At 42.6% G+C, this 12880-nt stretch overlaps 1 protein-coding gene across 2 annotated transcripts in view; it reads right to left on the bottom strand.

Annotated features, from left to right (window-relative positions):
- NUP214 (nucleoporin 214) overlaps window positions 1-12880 on the bottom strand; it is a 107655-nt gene that overhangs the window by 25998 nt on the left and 68777 nt on the right. For both annotated transcript variants that reach the window (XM_023516115.1, XM_023516114.1), the window contains exons 22-25: window positions 10562-10634; window positions 7599-7663; window positions 2903-4735; window positions 332-402 (exon numbers count right to left, since the gene is read on the bottom strand). In XM_023516115.1, the coding sequence (XP_023371883.1) occupies window positions 332-402; window positions 2903-4735; window positions 7599-7663; window positions 10562-10634 (2042 nt within the window). The remainder of the gene's footprint in view (window positions 1-331; window positions 403-2902; window positions 4736-7598; window positions 7664-10561; window positions 10635-12880) is intronic.

Genomic DNA, 12880 nt, shown 5'->3' on the forward strand with positions numbered 1-12880 from the left:
TTTGGCGGGTCCGGGCTGGGGATTCAAACCCGCCACCTTAGGTGTACATGGCTGGCGCCTTAGCCAGTTGAGCTATAGGCGCCGAGCCGCAACGTGCTTTTAAAGTACTTTCCCAGAGGACTGTCAAAAAAAGATCAAAATCCTAGTGATTCTTCTCTCTAGTTGAAGTCAAGACTTCTGTATCCCCAAGGCAGCTGGAGAGAAGGAAGCCTAGGAAAGCAGGTGGCTGTGTGCTTAGCTTGGAGATACAACACAACCTGATTCTATTACAGTGGCAAAATGTGGATGGGTCTGATACATGGGACATGAATATAGATAAACACATATTTACCTGGCCAAAGACTGTTCCTCCAGTACTGGCTGCTTGACCAAAGACAGAACCAGTATTACTAGACCCAAAACCTATAAAATACAAAGAAAATAAAAATTCAACTTGGATGAGTCTTTTTTAGAAGAACAAAGGTACTGGTTTGGCTGGGCACGTATAGGTCAGTGGTTAGGGTGCTGGTCACATACACGGGAACTGGGGGGGTTCGAACCTGGCCCGGGCCTGCTAAACAATGACAACTATAACAAGAAAACAGTACAGCGTTGTGTCAGGCGTCTGTAGTCCCAGCTGCTAGAGAGGCTGAGGCAGGAGAATCACTTAAGCCCAAGAGTTTGAGGGTGCTGTGATCTGTGACACCACAGCACTCTACCCAGAGTGACAACGTGAAACTCTGTCTCAAAAAAAAAATACTGGTTTGTTTAAATGGCATTTCTGTGTGCTGAGATATCACAGGATAAATCAACTTATGAATAACGTTACGAATCAATTTAGAAAATGGAAAAAATTCTGTGTAAATACTTTAAAACAGGACGGCACCTGTGGCTCAAAGGAGTAGGGCTCAGACCCCATATGTTGGAGGTGGCAGGTTCAAACCCGGCCCCAGTCAAAAATAAATAAATAAAAGCTGTTTAAATACTTCAAAACCTTTTTTTATTGCTAACATTTTATAACAGTATAAATTTCAAAGTCCCAAGGACAAATTCCTTCTCTCTTATTAAATTCAAAGTGAGTGGAGGCCCAGAAGATGGTATATTCCCAGAGAAACTTCTCCTCAGACTTGAAGCCACTGGGAATTCTTTCCAATAACTGATTCACTATTATGAACAGTTTTATTCTCTGGCTTCCTATGACTCTCAAATAACAATTCTTTCAAGGTAGTTTATCCTTCTTCCAGATGGCATAACATGGTTGAGGTGCTGGACTGAACAGGCCTGGGAAAATCAGGCAGAACTATGTACACATTATAACAAAAGATACCAGATAATAAGTGATAGGGCAGGAGTTCTATTCTCTTTTCCATCACTGATGAGGGAGGTGAGCTTGGGCAAATCTCAGCTCCTCAACTAGGGCTGGAGTACCAGCTGCCTTTCTACACAGTGACTAGAGGAAAACACTTGTCTTCAGGGGTTCTGAATAGTCTGATCATGTTTGTACATGAGACTTCTCAAGTTTTAAAAAAAATTTTTTTGTATTAAATTATTTTAGTTTGAAGTTTATTTTTCTAAATTTTCTTTTAATTTATTTATTAACTTTTTTATTGAGATAGACTCACTTTATGGCCCTTGGTAGAGTGCTGTGACATCATAGCTCAAAGCAATCTCCAACTCCTAGGCTCAAGTGATCCTCTTGCCTCAGCCTCCCAAGTAGCTGGGACTACAGGCGCCCACCACAACACCCAGCTATTTTTTGTTGTTGTTTTTTTGTAGAGATGGGGTCTCACTCTGGCTCAGGCTGGTCTCAAACTCCTGAGCTCAGGGAAATCCACCACCTTGGCCTCCCAGAGTGCTAGGACTACAGGCGTGAACCACTGCGCCCGGCCAGGTTTCTCAAGTTTTGAAGGCAGAATAAACGATGCAGTAGAGACCATCATAAATATCCTACTCTCTTTTAGACTCATGAGGCTTTCTCTCTATTTTCTGGACCAAGTTAACACAATTCTCATCATTCAGAGAGGCCAATTGGCAGATAGCAAAACTGTGTCTGTCTTTTTACCACAGGTCTGTGCATGCAAACTTAGTAGGAGCTGAAAAAACATTGAAGGAAGGAAAACATTTTCTTTCTAACAAATTATGAGCCATTTTCAAATAAATTATCATTGAAGAAATCACTGATCTCTGTTTTTCTCCCAGAGCCTAAGTGGTAAAGAATTGCCTCTCATAAGACAGGCACCGGAAAGCAAATCGTAGAAAAGTTTTCCAACTGTCCCGTCTATTGATAACTTTTAGAAGTAAAAGCAGCCACTAAAATTGGATACGCAATAGTTAAGGATTAAGTTTTAACTATCAAAAGTAGTAAAATTAAAAAAAATCACTACATGGAAAATAAGAAAAACCCATCTTCAAATGTCAGTATCTACCATTCCAGTACAAAAGATGGGGTCAGAGAAAATACAAAATACCAGAAGGGCAGTGATAGACCTTCAGGGTACCTGGATTCTCCTTTTGACCCCACTGCTAGCACTATCTGACACTGGATCAGTCTCCTTGCGGCTTGACAGCTTTGGACATACTGACCTCTAAAGCACTTTCCAAATTGAAAATATCTTATTTATGAGTCATTAAATTACTCGCCATGACCTTAAACTAAAGATCCCTGCTTTTTCCTCATGAAACTGGCAGTCTGGTGGCTAGCAGAGTGGATGCCTTGCTAAGAAGCACAACCAAAGCTACACTGAGCTAGAAAAGACCCAGCCAATTAGGCAAAGAAACTCCCGAGATCACAGCACTTCACCCTCTCTTATAGGTTATTTTTTGATTCCCCTTCTTTCTTTTAATTATGAAAGTAATGCAGGTTGTTGCAAATGTTTCAAATAACACAAAGGGAACAAAGTAAAAAACTTCCATAAACTCTTACCTGAAGCTTGACAAAAGCTAAACCCGGAGGACGCTGCAGTGGTCGTGGCGGCTGAGGCACCACCAAACACAGAGCCTCCCTGCCCAAAGCCGGGACTCTGACCAAAAGCAGGAGGGCTGGTTTGGCCAAACAGCCCCGCTCCTGCATTGGCAGAGGACTGTCCAAATGTGAAGGAGCCGGAGCTGCTAGCACTTGAAGAGGCACCGAAGACATTCCCACTGGTGGATGTGGTGGTGGAGGAAATGGACTGGCCGAAGGCAGGCACAGAACTGAACCCAGGCTGACTGAAGGAGAAGCCACCTGCCGGGCTGCTTGTTGACTGCCCGAAGGCTGGGGTCTGCCCAAAGGTCGTCTGTCCAAAGACCCCTGAGGCTGAGGCACCAAAAGCTGGACTGCCAAACCCTGAGCTGCTGACCTGTGGCGTGGAGGCTGTTGTGCTGGCTGCACTGGCTGTCTGCTGCCCAAACACGCTGGGTGCAGTGCTGGCTGCCACCTGCCCAAACACAGGGGTGGCAGAGGGGGCAGTGGCTGCGTTGTTGGTGAGCTGGCTGAAAGCTGAGCTTGAACTGGCAGCAGGGGGCTGAGTAAAGACTGATGAGCCAGAAGTGACAGCCCCAAACACTGCTGCCTCTGTAGCTGGGCTGGGTGGAGCAATGCTGGAAGCAGTGCTAGAGGTTGTGGGGGCACTTGATGTTTCAACGGTCACAGGGCCTGCACTTGAGACAGCAGGAGCTCCAACAGCAGCCTGTCCAGGCACTGAGAAGGTGGGAGCAGGAGATGCTGCCTCCACTCTGCCATCAGGGCCCACCGTGGCTACTGGCATGGCCTCTGCAGAAGGTGCTGTGAGACTGGCATTAGCTGCTGCAGCGCCAGCATTGCTGACTGCAGGGTGGGCAAGACCAGGTTCTTTCTTAACAGAGTCGGGAGTTTGCAGTGGAGCCTGGGGAGGCTGGGCTGATGCCTGCTGCCCTGGGAGTGAGGTTGCTGACACTGAGCCCTCACTGCCGCCCGGCTTCTCGGGCAAAGCCGATGATGCAGCTGCCTCTGTGCTTTTACCAGGGGACACAGGCAAGGAGGGAACAGATGCTGAACTCAAGAGATTACCGAATGACAACGTGGGGAATGATGTTGGAAGGGGAGTGCCACTGGCAGCTGTAGTTGACGGTGGGGCAGATGGCACTACACTACTGGCCTGTTGGCTTCCAAATGAAAAACCAGTCTTGCCACCACTTAGAGATGTCCCACCAAAACTGACTACCGCAGAGGGCCCTGCATTGGTGAGTGGCAGACTGCTAAAAACACCAGTCGAGGAACTGCTGGTGCTCGTGCTCACAATTGTCGGTGGTGCTACTGTGGTGGTGGTGACAGAAGAGGTCACAGGGGGCTCCACGTGCTTCCCTAACGCTGCAGGGCCAGTAAAACTAAACCCCGAGGGCACGTTTGACGTCTTGGTGGGCTGGACACTAGTTAGGCTTGTGGATGAAGTCTTACTGGCTGGCTTTGTAGCATCTTCTGCTTGGCCAACCCGTAGTCCTGAGAAACTTCCTAGAGTCTCTCCAGCCAAAGAATTTGAAAACAGAAGCTCTCCCAACTTGGATGGTGGAGTTTCCAACTTGCTAGAGGTGGTAGAAAGAGCAATTCCAGAAGGTGCCACAGATCTGCTGCTGGATGGAGAGGCCTCTCCTGGAGATGTGGCGGCAGCTCCTGTGAGGCTGGTCGCGGCTGTGATTCCAGGAGGGGAGCTTTCAGGAACAGTCTCATAAAAAGGTTTGCCTCCCCCGCCAAATGAGAATGTATCAAGCTGGTTTGACTCTTTAGTGGAGGGTGTTGCCCCTTGTAAGAAAAAGAAATTAAGAAATGGGTTGGATTTAGCAAAATAGGACCTATCACGGCTCTACTGACTGGATTTCTAAGCCAAAACTCTTTCTTCCTCTGTAACAGTCAGGAATAGCCTGTTCTAACAGTTTTCTTTGGGAGGACAGAATGAATGCTTCTCCTTAGGAACATGAACTCTGACTGTCATCTCACTGACATGAAAAGGAACATATACTCTTTTTACCATTAAATCACAACAAATACACGGCATTTAGAATACATGAAATAACATATTACCCAAAAGAGAAATAAAAAGGCATCCTCCCTTATATTCCCCTGACTACTTGTGTGCTTTTCTCAGTAACATTCTCAGCACAATGCTAGCCTACAGACCTACTTAAAGACCAGGATTTGATTCACAAAATGGAAGTCCTTCCTTTATTTTTTATGGGCAAACGAAGTGTTGTTAATCCACAATCATTTTTACATACAATTAATGGCTACTTGCTAAATGCTCTACTAAATCACTAATTTACAGAAGCAGCAAGGCCTAGAGGTCAAGAACATGGACTCTAGAGCTAGCACTTTGCTACTTGCTGACTGTATACTCTAGAAAGGTTACCTTACCTCGCTGGGCCTCAACTTCCTCACATGGAAAATCTGGATAATTACAATGCCTACTTGCATAGAGCTGTTACAAAGACCAAACAATGCAGGGGCAAAGCACTCACAAAAAGGTCTGGTCAAACAACAGTAAATGAGAGTAACAGAAAGACGACATTCATCACTAAGATTAGCCTACTGCACATTTCTACTGATGATCCCAACTCCATACTGTTTTATGACGTGTGGCTATCAAAAACTCTGGGGGGCTCGGCGCCTGTGGCTCAAGTGGCTAAGGTGCCAGCCACATACACCTAAGGTGGCGGGTTCGAATCCAGCCCGAACCCACCAACAACAATGATGGCTGCAACCAAAAAATAGCCTGGCATTGTGGCGGGCGCCTGTGGTCCCAGCTACTTGGGAGGCGGAGGGAGAATAGCTTGAGCCCAGGAGTTGGAGGTTGCTGTGAGCTGTGATGCCACAGCACTCTACCCAGGGGGACAGCTTGAGGCTCTGTCTCAAAAAAAAAAACTCTGGGGAACACTGCAAAACCTCTACCACTTGTGATCACCAGGTATTCTTCTACATTTTGGCCACCTCTTTGAAAAATTCTGTAATGAATTTTTTGTAAAGAAAGGTATATTTAGCTATAATTTCCCTTTTCCCATATGTATGGCAATGTTAGAGGCAACTTTTGGGACATCTGTAGATGTCAGAAAATCCCATTTCCACTAAGAAAATGCTACCACATGGGTAGGCACTCACAAACACATGTGTTGAGTAAATAAATGATAGATGGCCAGAGTTTTATTTATAATAGGGGAAACATGAAAATAACTGAAATGTACAGTAGCCGAATGGTTAGGAAAATTATGGCATATCCATAAGATAGAATTATAAAGCCATTAAAGATGATATTTACATAAGATTTTTAATAATTCTTGGAAAATTCACATGAGATTGTATTTTTTATTTTTTTGAGACAGAGTCTCACTTTGTTGCCCTCAGTAGAATGCAGTGGTATCACAGCTCACAGCAAACTCAAATTCTTGAGCTCAAGTGACTCTCCTTCCTCAACCTCTGGCGTAGCTGGGACTACAGGCACCTGCCACAACCCTCCCTGCTATTTTTAGAGATGAGGTATTACTCTTGCTCAGGCTGGTCTTGAATGCCTAAACTCAGGCAATCCACCTGCCTCAGCCTCCCAGAGTGCTAGGATTACAGGCATGAGCCACCACGCCCGGCCTGAGATTGTATTATGGAAATAAAAGTAACATACAAAATCCCCAGAAGGAAATATAACAGAACAGCTATGGTTATGACCAAGGGGCACAATGTCTGATTCTAAACTCCTCTATACTTTTAAAAAGAACACACTGGGCCTGGCATGGTGGCTCATGCCTATAATTCTAGCACTTTGGGAGGCTGAGGCAGAAGGATATTTGAAGCCAGGAATATAAGACAAGTCTGGGCAACAAAGTGAGAATGCCCTCTCTATAAAAAATAAAAAAGTAACCAGATGTGGTGGTAGGTTCCTGTAGTCTCAGCTATCCAGGAGGCTGAGGACAGGAGGATTTCTTGAGCCTAGCAGTTTGAGGTTGCAGTAAGCTATGATGACACCACTGCATTCTAGTCTGGGCAAAGGAACGAGCTATGATGACACCACTGCATTCTAGTCTGGGCAAAGGAACAAGACCCTGACTCAAAAACCAAAACAAACAAACAACACCCCCCTCCCCCACATAACCTTTATAATAAAAACTATGAATAACTTAAACTGATAACTGGAAGGCATTTAATAATTCATTGAAACATTAAAAACGTGGTAATGGATGGGTTTCGAACAACACTCATGGGATCACTGTATTTGCAGAGATGTTATCAAGCAAAAATGATGAGTTTGGTCTTTTCTTTCTACAATATTATGTATATCTTACCCTACACAATCATCCAAGAAATGGGTGGAATTTTAAGTATAGATGAAAAAGGTGGAGAAAGATATTTTAATTCACATGTTAACATTTAAATATTAAAACATAGCCTTGATTTACTGAAGCAAATCCCTTCCTTGTTCTCAATATTGAAAGTAGACTGAAATCCTTCAGATCAGTCTCTTAAATTGAGCCTATTTCTAATGCGCATCATCAACACCACACTTTATTGTAGACACTGTAAACAAAATGCAAGAGCAAGTAAAATGTCAACACATCTGTATAAAAATAACCTGTACTTATTTGGGGCAAATACACAGTGATGCTACATAACACAGACACCGTACCTTGTGTGGCAGTGAAATTAGAAGATGGTGTTGGTGTGACTATTCCAAAATTAAAGCCAACCGTCCTAATGAGTGGAAAAGAGAAATCAAAAAGGATCACGCTTAAGGTATAACATAGCCTTTTATAATATTCTACTTAATAATCCATACATGCAAATGACCCATAAGGAATCTGTAATCTAGAAAACAAGCAACACTCAAAACATAACCGTATCTCTCATAAGCAGTAAAGCCACTCTAAGATCTCTCAGCAGGAGAGGCACGTGTAGGGGAAGTAAGAGGGTAGCAAATGAGAAGACTTGGAGGGATGGCTGGGCTTTCTACAGTAGAGGTTTGGGTGGAAATTTATTCCAAGAAAAGCAAAGCTGCAGTAGCAGAAACACACCAGGAATGTGCATGTGGGAATGGTGGCCAGAGCAGATGGCTGCAGAGTGAGGGCTAGGAAGCTCCGGTGACACAGAAGCAACTGAATTAGCGGGAGCAAGGACCATACTGGACAGCCCCACACTGCCCGGGGAGATGATGGACAGAATAAAAGAGAAGGCCTTGTCACTGCCATTTTGACAGAGCTATGAATTCTGGGCTGGAAAAATATGGTTTAAAAGCTTTCTGACTCCTTTTACCACCTCCTCTCTCCTTTCTGTACATTTTCATTACACTGTAAGTTAAGATACCACAGTCAAGCGTGAACCAGAATAGAGCATTCGCTGTGACAAAACTTCACATAGCAGATTTTAACTAAACAGAGTTTTAAAATTTAAGAAACCAAGCACATCAAATATAGTAAAATTCTAAGAATTTAGATTTGTTTTACCCATCACTGCCTTCCTCAAATGGATAAAGACCACCCAAAAGATGTGCTAAATATATGATCATATGAAACAAACAAACAAAAACCCCTTTATCAGTACGTTTCAACCTTGGTAAAAGTACTGTTATGTATCAAGCTGACTGATGAGGGGCTAATAAATAATAAGGGTGGCGCCTGTGGCTCAGTGGGTAGGGCGCCGGCCCCATATACCGAGGGCAGCCTGGGCCAAACTGCAACAAAAAAATAGCTGGGCATTGCGGTGGGCACCTGTTGTCTCAGCTACTTGAGAGGCTGAGGCAAGAGAATCGCCTAGACCCAGGAGTTGTAGGTTGCTGTGAGCTGTGACACCCTGGCACTCTACCAGGGGCAATAAAGTGAGACTCTGTCTCAAAAAAAATAATAACAATAATAATAAATAAAAGAAATTTTACCTATTAGAGACCATTGACTCAACGAGTCTAAATTTTCCAACTTTAAAAAACAGAAGGATACCATTTCAGGGAAGATTAATTATTATTAATTCTTGACATTGAACTCCTCTTTAAAATATTCTCCAAATATTTTTTGTAACGTATAAAACATAATGATTTACAATACAGAAAAAAATATGGATGGGCACAGTGGCTTACACCTGTATTCTCAGCACTCTGGGAGGCTGAGGTGGGAGGACTGCTTGAGGCCAAAAGTTTGAGACATGGCTTGGTGCCTGTAATACAAGTGGCTGGGCGCCAGCCACATACACCAGAGCTGGTGGGTTCGAATCCAGCCCAGGGATGCCAAACAATGACAACTACAACCAAAAAATGGCCGGGTGTTGTGGCAGGTGCCTATAGTACCAGCTAGTCGAGAGGCTGAGGTAAGAGAATCACTTGAGCCCAAGAGTTGGAGGTTGCTGTGAGCTGTGACACCAGGGCAATAGCTTGAGGCTCTGTCTCAAAAAAAAAAAAAGAGTTTGAGACCAGCCCAGGCTAAGCGAGCTTGGTGGTACATGACTATAGTCCCAGCTACGCAGATGGCTGAAGCAGGAGGATCGCTGTAGCCCAGGAGTCTGAGGTTACTGTGAGCTATGATTGCATCACTGTACTGGGTGACACAGAGAGATTCTATCTCAAATGAATAAAATCAAATCTGTACAACTGGGGAGCAGATGACAGAGTCAGACCCTGTCTCAAAAAAAAAAAAAAAAGGAAAGGAAAACAAAATTCATATAATATATAACATTCCCCCTTAAATTCTAACACCCCTTTTTCTCCTAATATGTTAGGCTGCACAACACTTAAGAAACATATTAACATTGGGAAGAAGAGATTTCAGTTAACATGATTCCAGTTACAAAGGCATGAGGTGAAGAGTTTAGAGCAGTGGTTCTCAACCTTCCTAATGCCACAGCCCTTAAGTTCCTATGGGTTGTGACCTACAGTTGAGAACCGCTGGTTTAGAGGCTTTTCTTGGGGAACTGATGCACATTTCAAGGGAAAAGAAAACCTTTGGATAGGTTTTGATCCCAGCTACATAGTCTAACTCCTTTGGTAGAAGGAACGAAATGCTTCGATAGCTTGCAGAGGTGTCTGTGTGAGAGCCTGCAACATAGAACAGGCATCTCACTCCAAGGGTAACAAAGACTCACCCCGGAAGGAGATGTAGAAAATTCTTTCACTTTTAAAATGACTCAACTGTACATGGATGCCTACCATTATTTTTTAAAAAATGAAACAGAAGTGGTTTCTTCCATATTGATATAAACCCCAAATTTCAAGCATCTACTGCCTTTTGTCACCTTCTCTATGAAGTTTAATATAGTCAGTTCTCAATACAATAAAGCCAATTTAATTGTCACATCCAACCCCGAATGTGTCAGAATGAAAATGCTTTAGTGTGATAAACTAGATAATTTAATAGAAAATGAGGCTTAGGTTTAAAAATAAAACAAACATGTAATAATACACATAAAACTTGAACCACCAAAAGGAAACAGATTTACATTAGAACATTAAGTTACTGCTACCATCATCAGATATGTTACTGCAGTGATAAGAATTTTGGGTTCAAGCACATTTAAGAACCATATAAATATATCTTTAATATTAAGATTTGGCAAAGCTAACTATAAGGTTGCAAGCAATTTGCCACAAAACTTAAATTCATTACTGACCCTGATGGAGAAAATGAGAAAGGCTTGCTGAACTGCCCAGCAGCGGATGTTTCTATCTTGGCTGTCCCGGGCCCTGAAATCACAGGAAAAGATAAGAACATTACGAAAGTCAGTTAGAAATGCTGTTCCAGTTTGTAACTCCCTATAGCTCAGTCACAGCGTTAGTGTTATGGACCTTGTGTGCACAGTCCAGGGCCAAGCGGAGCGGGCTCATTGCCTAATTTATGCTCAACTTGCTCTTTCGTTCTGTCAATGTTAATTTCGATCTAAGGCATGGAACGCTCTCCTTTCCAGAAAAGATATCAGAATAATTCTACAGCAGTTTAAAGTTAACATTTTAAAACTATATTCTTTTGGCAACACCTGGCTATCTTTTGGTTGTAGTTGTCATTGTTGTTTGGCGGGCCTGGGCTGGATTCGAGCCCACCAGCTCTGGTGTATGTGGCTGGTGCCTTAGTCACTTGAGCTATAGGCATCAGGCCTTAAAACTATATCCTTATAGGTTTCAGTGGTATGGGAACATGCTTGTAATGGGAGGCTATGCCAAAAAAAATGGTTGTAGCTACTGTACATACCGTAGTTTTAAAATTATTTGAAATGAATATATGCTAAAGGAAAAAATGCAAAGAGAAATAGGCTAGTAAGCTAAAGATTTCTGAATTATAACCTTAAGGCTGCCTATTTACTTCTATATACCTTTTTGCATTTTTAAAATAATTTCTTGCTATTTAACAAAGTTTTCTTTTTAAAAAAAAAATTACAGAGGGAATACATGATTGCTATAATATAGAGACATGTAGAAAGTTAAAAAGTATAACCCACATTTTATTCAACTGCACTCTAACCACTCTAACAGTTTGGGGTATAATCTTCAATCTTTTCTCTATTGCTCTATAGGAGGGGAATAGAAAAACTATACTTAGGGCACCGGCCACATACACTGGGGCTGGCGGGTTTGAACCTAGACAGGGCCTGCTAAATAATAATGATAACAATAACAGAAAAACAGTCAGGCATTGTGGCCGGTGCCTGTAGTCTTAGCTACTTGGGAGGCTGAGGCAAGAGAATCGCTTAAGCCAGTGGTTCTCAACCTTCCTAACGCCACGGCCCTTTAATATAGGTCCTGTGGGCCATAACCCACAGGTTGAGAACCACTGGCTTAAGCCCAAGAATTTAAGGTTGCTGTGAGCTGTGATACCATAGCACTCTATGAAGGGCGACATAGTGACACTCTGTCTCAACAAAAAAAAAAAAAAAGAAAAACTACACTTAAAAATCCCAAATTAACCAAATTAAACCAAGGAGCAATAAGAAACAAGTACTTTCTCCTTAAATGAATATAGTGAAGACACTAGTTAAGAGATTTTTTAACCTACTGGAACACAAGATAGTGTGTATGAGGATGTTCAACACAGCTTTGTTCATCTTTTCCAAACAACCTAAACTATTAGCAGAATACTAGTAAAACAACCTTAACTATTAGCAGAGTACTAGTAAAACTTAACAGGGTACAACTACTTGATGAAGTTATGGACAGCCATTATAATCAGTAAGGCATTATTGGGAAGATGAACAAAACATTTAAGTAGGGATGGAGAAGGGGAAACAAGTTACAAAATCAGTAGCTATAGGAATGGCTTTAAAAACCAACAACATTCAAGCACTCTTAAGAGCTATACATGAAACTGTTTTCTCTGGATTCTACCTTATGTATCTACAACACAGACCATTTTATGGAGATGAAGCAGTTTTATAATCAGAAAAATAAAAATAATGAGGGTATTGCCATTATTAATAGGAGAACCAGTCTATAGAGGTTTTAGAAATGCTTCTCTTTTTCTTTTCTGTCCTTTTTTTTTTTTAGAGACAGAGTCTCATTTTATTGCCCTCGGTAGAGTGCCATGATGTCACAGCTCACAGCAACCTCCAACTCCTGGGCTTAGGCGATTCTCTTGCCTCAGCCTCCCAAGTAGCTGGGACTACAGGCACCAGCCACAAAACCCAGCTATTTTTTTTTTGTTGCAGTTTGGCTGGGGCTGGGTTTGAACCCACCACCCTTGGTATATGGGGCTGGTGCTCTACTCACTGAGCCACAGGCGCCGCCCTCTTTTTTTTTTTTTTTTCCACACAGTCTCATTTTGTTGCCTTTGGTAGAGTGTATCATAGCTCATAGTAACTTTAAACTCTTGGGCTCAAGTCTTCTTCTTTTTTTTTTTTTTATTTTTTATAGCATAACTATGTACATTAATGCAATCATGGGGTACAGTGTGCTGTTTTCATATACATTTTGAAATACTCCCATCAAACTGGTTAACATAA

The sequence above is a fragment of the Otolemur garnettii genome, unplaced genomic scaffold (genome assembly GCF_000181295.1).
Source record: "Otolemur garnettii isolate 467f Iridium unplaced genomic scaffold, OtoGar3 scaffold00087, whole genome shotgun sequence".
NCBI lineage: Eukaryota > Metazoa > Chordata > Mammalia > Primates > Galagidae > Otolemur > Otolemur garnettii.